This window comes from Barbus barbus (assembly GCF_936440315.1).
Source record: "Barbus barbus genome assembly, chromosome: 2".
Classification (NCBI taxonomy): Eukaryota; Metazoa; Chordata; class Actinopteri; order Cypriniformes; family Cyprinidae; genus Barbus; species Barbus barbus.
In genome coordinates, this window is record NC_136730.1 from 1,143,050 (window position 1) to 1,150,000 (window position 6,951).

Consider the following 6,951-nt stretch of genomic DNA (forward strand, 5'->3'; position numbering starts at 1 on the left):
CACTTGGATGGGTTAAACGCAGAGCACCAATTTCGAGTATGGGTCACCATACTTGACAATACGTCACGACTTTACTTTACTTTACTTAAACTTTTGTGGCACTCAAAAAGTAGAGTTTGGCAATAGAACTGCAATGTCATCATGGGCTTGATTCCCAGAGAATGCACGAACTAACCAAATGTGTAGACTGAAAGCAATGTAATCTGCTCCTAAAAAATATTTTCCAAATGTATTAACGTAAATATAAAAGAAATGGATCCTTTATGGTCATTCCCTAGTCTAAATTCTTGTGGCACTCAAAAAGTAATAAAAAAAAATGCAAGGTTCAATTCCCAATAATGGCATGAATTTATATAATATACAGCTATAATCCAATGTACATATCTTTGGATAAAACAGCATAAATGCATAAATCTTTACTGGAACCTGAGTGCGTGTAGAACAGAAGGACGAGAGCTTACTGTTGTTGGACTTGAGGTCTCGGTGGATGACGGGGACGATGGCCTCGTTGTGAAGGTACAGCATCCCGCGGGCGATCTGCACCGCCCAGTTGACCAGAACGTGCGGCGGGATCCGTCGTCCGGCCAGAACGCGGCTCAGTGCACCACCGGACGCATACTCCATGATCAGACACAGGTTAGGCTCCTGCAGGCAAACGCCCTTGAGCGCGATGATGTTGGGGTGCCGGAGCATGGCGAAGAGCCGGGCCTCGTTCTGGACGTTCTGGGCCGTGACGCTGATGTCCTCGTCCGGATCCTGACGGGCCGCTTTCACCGCCACCAACTCACCCTTCCAGGTCCCTCGGTAGACCTTCCCGAACCCGCCGACCCCGATGACCTCCTCCAGACTCAGGTCGCCGAAGTCCACCGTCTCCGGCTCCAACTCGCTCGGTCCCAAACCGGAGTCCTGCAGCTCACCGTATCCGCTGGGCTTGAAGGAGACGTAGTTGGAGGGGAAGATTCCCACCTTGTTGTTGACCTTTCCCGCCCACCATCCTTCATCTCCGGATATCTCTGAATCCAGAGACAGAACCTCCACTAGGTCCCCTTTACGCAGCGTGAGTTCGTCTTTCCCCGAAGCCTCGTAATCGAACAAAGCGGTCCAAACCGGGTTGGTGAAGTTGCCCTTCTGAGTCTGATCCAGGCTCTTCCAGGTGGACAGCGGCCCGCGGGAGAATATGTTCTTCAGCGGCTCCATTGAGAGTTTACAAGGCGCTTAGGATGAAATCTGAAGAAGCGTGATGTTGAAGTTCAGGTGGGTTCGTCACAACCCTGTACGCCCGGATCATCGGTGGAAGCGTCTCCATCAGACATCGATCCTCATGTAGACGCTAAATCAGTCACTCGAGGAACATTTACTCCAAAAACATCACAAAAGAGAGGAAAACATCTCAAAAGATCTCAAGTCCTTCTAAAACCCCCGAGCGACTGGAGACGCATCGGCCCTGGAGAGCTGAAGTCTGTGTTCAGGGCTCCATTGAGGGCTCAGTATTTTTAGCTGCTGGTGGTTTTGCCCGAGCAGGAAGCGCTCAGAAGAAGAATAGCAGGAAAAGCCGCGTCGACTCGCGGCCAAACGCGCTCAGAAACGCTCTCGCCTGGATCGCGTCGTCAGGTTTCCCCGTCTGGACCGATCATCGCGGGTCTGATCGGTTTTCTGAAGTTCTGCTCAAGTTCTGGAACTTCTTTCTCGGCGGCTGGAGCAGGAAGAGGCGCGCAGCTGATCGCGTCTCGCTGTTTCAATGGCGTCGCGTCGTTTCTGCCTCTCCGCGTCGATCGTCTTCATTCGCGTGGCTCAGAGACGCTCGCAAAGTCGGTGTGTTGAGCCCGTTTACCGTGAAACGTCTGTCCGGTAGAGGGTGGGACAGGAAAAGAATCAGATGACTGTCGACTCTCCTCCTCCCTCTCCTGGCCGCTCTCTGTGTCTGTGAGAGAGATTATTTAGTTTCATTATTACTATTATTTTCTATAAGCTTTACTAAATTTTCTATGTTGTTTTAATGCTTTGGCAATACAGAATGTATGTTTTTGTCATGCCAATAAAGCTTTCTGAATTGAATTGAATTGAATTGAGAGAGAGAGAGAGTATGTGTGAGATAGAGAGAGAGCGTGTGTGTGTGCGATAGAGAGAGAGAGAGAGAGCGTGTGTGTGTGCGATAGAGAGAGAGAGAGAGCGCGTGTGTGTGTGCGAGAGAGAGAGAGAGAGAGAGAGAGAGAGAGAGCGTGTGTGTGCGATAGAGAGAGAGAGAGAGAGCGTGTGTGTGTGCGATAGAGAGAGAGAGAGAGCGCGTGTGTGTGTGCGAGAGAGAGAGAGAGAGAGAGAGAGAGAGAGAGAGCGTGTGTGTGCGATAGAGAGAGAGAGAGATAGAGAGAGAGTGTGTGTGTGTGTGATAGAGAGAGAGAGAGAGAGATAGAGAGTGTGTGAGATAGAGAGAGTGAGAGAGAGAGAGAGAGAGAGAGCGTGTGAGATAGAGAGAGAGTGTGTGTGTGTGTGTGATAGAGAGAGAGAGAGAGAGTGTGTGCAATAGAGAGAGAGAGAGTGTGTGCGATAGAGAGAGTGAGAGATAGAGAGAGAGTGTGTGTGTGTGTGATAGAGAGAGTGAGAGATAGAGAGAGAGTGTGTGAGATAGAGTGTGTGTGTGTGATAGAGAGAGAGAGAGAGATAGAGAGAGAGTGTGTGAGATAGAGAGAGTGAGAGATAGAGAGAGAGTGTGTGAGATAGAGAGAGAGTGTGTGTGTGTGTGTGTGTGATAGAGAGAGAGAGAGAGAGAGAGTGTGTGCGATAGAGAGAGTGAGAGATAGAGAGAGAGTGTGTGAGATAGAGAGAGTGTGTGTGTGTGTGATAGAGAGAGAGAGAGAGAGATAGAGAGAGAGTGTGTGAGATAGAGAGAGAGTGTGTGTGTGTGTGTGTGATATATACAGATATTCTACAAATGTGCATAAAGGCAGATGAGCTGAGTTTCATTGTTCGCTTATTGTGTGCTTGGTATAGAGAGCATTTCAGAGCCTTTGAGTTGACTTCTTCACCTGGTAAAGAGATTGCCCTGGTTCGCCTTGACGAGCTGACTGATTGTTATCCACTTGTGGCCTATACGGTTGGTTCTAAGCGAATGGTGACTCTGAAGAGACATATCGTCATTAAAGGTATGCTTTAAACATGTAACTTTCAGTGCCTTATAAGTTAAAAGTATTTAGTAACTTTTACATGTTAACATTTTATTTGTTAACATTCCTATCCTGTCTGGATCTGATTTCTAGATTAAAGCAGGATGACTGGACCAGTTAGCTTCAGAGTTCTTTTTGGAGGTGAAGATGATGCAAGAAAACTCACCATTGCATCTGGAATGCCGAAATCTGTGGATGAATTGGCTCTTGAAATTACAACATACTTTGGAGTGACAGAGCAGTTTAGGCTTCAGTACAGAGATGTAGAGTTCGTGAATCTCTCATCAATTTCAGACATTCAAGATCGGAGTACTTTGAAAGTCATATACTTATCATGTGAGTCTACCAGCTCTGTAGTATCCTTAGCTCCACTCACCGAAGATACCTGCTCCACAATCCCAGTGATGCTCTCCAATGAATCTGCCAGCTCCTCATCGCAAGAACCAAATGATTCTTCATCTGTTGACTCCTGTAGCACGAATGAAACTGTCATTTTGTCATCTCCAGAATCCAGATCTTGCACTTGGCCTACAGTCTTTGTAGTTCCACGCTTTTCATATTGTGCTGAGATGCAGCTCCAGAAGGGAGATGATGATTTCAGTGTGAATGGAACTGTGCTGTCTCTTACCCCAAAACTCAGATCTGATATTCTTGAGGGTCTTGCAGAAGAAATGATTAAGTACACTGCATATCCAAGGGATGATCAGTTGCTGAGGCGTTAATACAGACCCATCCATGTTTGCGCGAGAAAGGAACTCCCACTGAGTATTCTGGATGGAAACACTACATTAAGATCAAGATGATGAACTTCCGCACCAAGCTTGGCCGAGCTGGACACCCAGAAGTCATTGTCAACTCCCTTAAACACAAACAGAAAGGTCAGGGAAAACCAGCTGCAAACATAAAAAAGCCCCGGAAGGCAGAGGTTAATTTCTGTCCAAACATCCCAGAGGCGAAACCCCAGACAGCCTGGAAGCAGAAAGGGCTGCTCTTTTGACCGAGGTAAAAAAACAGAACAACGAAACCGTTATCAAGGAAAAGATGCATCGTACCGTCTCGTACAGACGTCAAGAAATTCTTCAGGAACCAATGATTACAGCGGTCCGAAACAGATGGCCAGCACTGTTCCAAGTTGGAGAAGTAAGTGTAGTAACCCGTCTGTTTAAATATTGTTACATGTCTCGTTTCACGTGAAGACATCCTGTTCTTTTAATCTTTTTCAGATCAACTTGGAGTTCATGCGTATATCAACTGTTCCTCTGACATCCAAAGTCATTGGTCAACTGGACAAATACACTGATGACCTGCTGAAGGTTTTCCGTCACAAAGGAGGAACTGCAGGACAGAAAATGCGCAGGATAATGGCACTGACAGCTGAAGTAAGTGCGTTTTTTGGTTGTTTTTAATGTATTGCATCATGTATTCCAGTAGTTACTCATCATGACTGGGTTTTAGAAACCTTTCTCTGACATACACATGTAGAGACAAACATTTTATATTTGATTAGTGGGGACATCCTAATCTCACTATCACACATATTCAAAAGAATTTATTGGCCTAATTGTTTAAATATACTATTGTTAGATCATTATACATAGCATTGTCAAGAAGAAATAGTATACAATATAAGAAAAACATCCACAAATTCCTATTGAAAATAAGGTACTTGATTAAGATAATTGTCTTTATGCTTGATTCAGCCTTATTTAAACTGTAAATCAGTTACTAATGTTATGTTTTGTTGGATCTTTTTACACTTGTTTGAGAATGAAGACATAAACATCGAGCGTGATCGCATCCTAAGGAGCCTGAGTGTCTACCTTAACGAGGATCTGAGACACTTGTCAAAGAATTTGTGGTAAGTATATGTTAAAATACTCTTTATGCTAGAATTGTTAGGATTTGTTTGATTTGTTGAGTTGTTAAATTAAAACTCTTGTATATTTATCATTACTGCATTTTATTTGTAAAGTACTGGTGTTCAATACAAATACCGTATACAAGCCAATAACGGCTAACATTCACATCATTTTATTCAGTGCCTGAATTGTAATTCATTTACAGCTCATTGAACGTTCATTAACAGACCAAACTAAATAAAAACTAGATAAACTTCAAATAAATTACACTCCTCTTCCAATCAGCTGTTTGCATTGCTCTTTTTACTCTAAAGCAAAATCAGCGTGTTGGATATTGTAATGTAAACGCTGCCATAACCCATTCAGTGCTGAAAATGGTTTTGTACAGGACATCGTATTGGGCATGTTGCATAGCGAGTTTAAAATGATAACCTGAATTTAAATTTTTTTCATGAGCAACATTATTAACTACTAATTCTCAAAGTTTTAGTTTAACCATGAACGTTAAATAGGTCTCCAATTTCCTACAAACATTAATGAATGATTTAAATGGTGAATATTGTACTACCTACCATAGTTTAATATAATTCTGTAAGTAAAATCTCCAAAATCTGTGAGGCAAAACATCCGTTAAACAAGCCTGTCAAGATGTTCTTGGCACTAATCCAGAGTGTTAAAAAGTTATGTAGAGTAAAGTTCATTAACATTTCAGGTTATATATATATATATATATACATACAGCACTGTGCAAAAGTCTTAGGCCACTAGTATTTTCACCAACAAAAAAAGTCGGTTATTTCTATCTTTTGCGGTAGCGAAATATCAGTTTACATTTCCAAACATTATTTTTGTCATTAATTGTAATAATGCATTGAGATTATTGTCTGCACAAGGAGTCTGACAGCAGCCGGTGCTCCTCACAGAGATCTGATCTGATCTGATCATCATCAGTCTGTCTGGAGTGACATGAACAAACAGAACAAACTGAGACTCAATCCAGAAGAACTGTGTCCAAGATGAAGAAGAAAACCTACCTGCAAAGCTACAGTACTGTGCAAAGTTTTAGATACTCGTGTAAAAATGCTGTAAAATGAGGATGCTTTCAAAAAATAATGCCATAAATAAGATTTAATTTATCAATTAACTTCTATTAACTAAATCAAATAAATATTTGGTAACACAGCTTCTGTTCCAAGGTACACTTGCCCATAGTTTTTCAGGTAGCTTTGAGGGAAGATGTTTTTCTTCTTCATCTTGGACACAGTTCTTCTGGATTGAGTCTCAGTTTGTTCTGTTTGTTCATGTCACTCCAGACAGACTGATGATGATCAGATCAGATCAGATCTCTGTGAGGAGCACCGGCTGCTGTCAGACTCCTTGTGCAGACAATCTCAATGCATTATTACAATTAATGACAAAAATAATGTTTGGAAATGTAAACTGATATTTCGCTACCGCAAAAGATAGAAATAACCGACTTTTTTTTGTTGGTGAAAATACTAGTGGCCTAAGACTTTTGCACAGTGCTGTATATATATATATACATTATTATTATTTTATTTTTTGATATGATCTGCTTTTAAATATATATATATATTCACAACTCATTCTCTTCGTTTCTCCTCCAGGACTGTGACAACCATGGGCATCTACGTCATTCGGGCAGAGGGTGCTGGTCCTGGAGATGAGCCAACAGATGATGGTGTGGTGCTTGAAGGCATGGATTAAAACATGTCACTTGGATGTGTGATGCTTTTTGGACTCATATATGCACCTAACCTGAATTACCCAAAGGACCTTAAATGCACATTCGAAGTGTTTCAGAAAATCTTGATGGAACTGGATCCTACCAAACGGTCTCCAAAAGCCCAAGCATTGAAAATGAAGATGCTTCAGTGATTTGTTAACAGATATTTCCTCCTTCAAAGCAA

The 6,951-nt window shown here is 42.5% G+C and overlaps 2 protein-coding genes across 2 annotated transcripts in view; one reads left to right on the forward strand and one right to left on the reverse strand.

Annotated features, from left to right (window-relative positions):
• LOC306888459 (mitogen-activated protein kinase kinase kinase 11-like) overlaps positions 1-1,906 on the reverse strand; it is a 39,846-nt gene extending 37,940 nt beyond the window's left edge. Inside the window, exon 1 of the mRNA XM_079446778.1 lies at positions 462-1,906. Coding sequence (XP_079302904.1) covers positions 462-1,197 — 736 coding nt within the window. The 5' untranslated portion in view covers positions 1,198-1,906. The remainder of the gene's footprint in view (positions 1-461) is intronic.
• Positions 1,512-6,951, forward strand: part of LOC306888496 (uncharacterized protein) — a 5,853-nt gene continuing 413 nt past the window's right edge. The window contains exons 1-6 of the mRNA XM_079446834.1: positions 1,512-1,923; positions 2,989-3,140; positions 3,255-4,301; positions 4,385-4,540; positions 4,928-5,019; positions 6,649-6,951. The exon at positions 6,649-6,951 is cut by the window's right edge and continues 413 nt beyond it. Of these exons, the coding sequence (XP_079302960.1) occupies positions 4,203-4,301; positions 4,385-4,540; positions 4,928-5,019; positions 6,649-6,748 (447 nt within the window). The 5' untranslated portion in view covers positions 1,512-1,923; positions 2,989-3,140; positions 3,255-4,202 and the 3' untranslated portion in view covers positions 6,749-6,951. The remainder of the gene's footprint in view (positions 1,924-2,988; positions 3,141-3,254; positions 4,302-4,384; positions 4,541-4,927; positions 5,020-6,648) is intronic.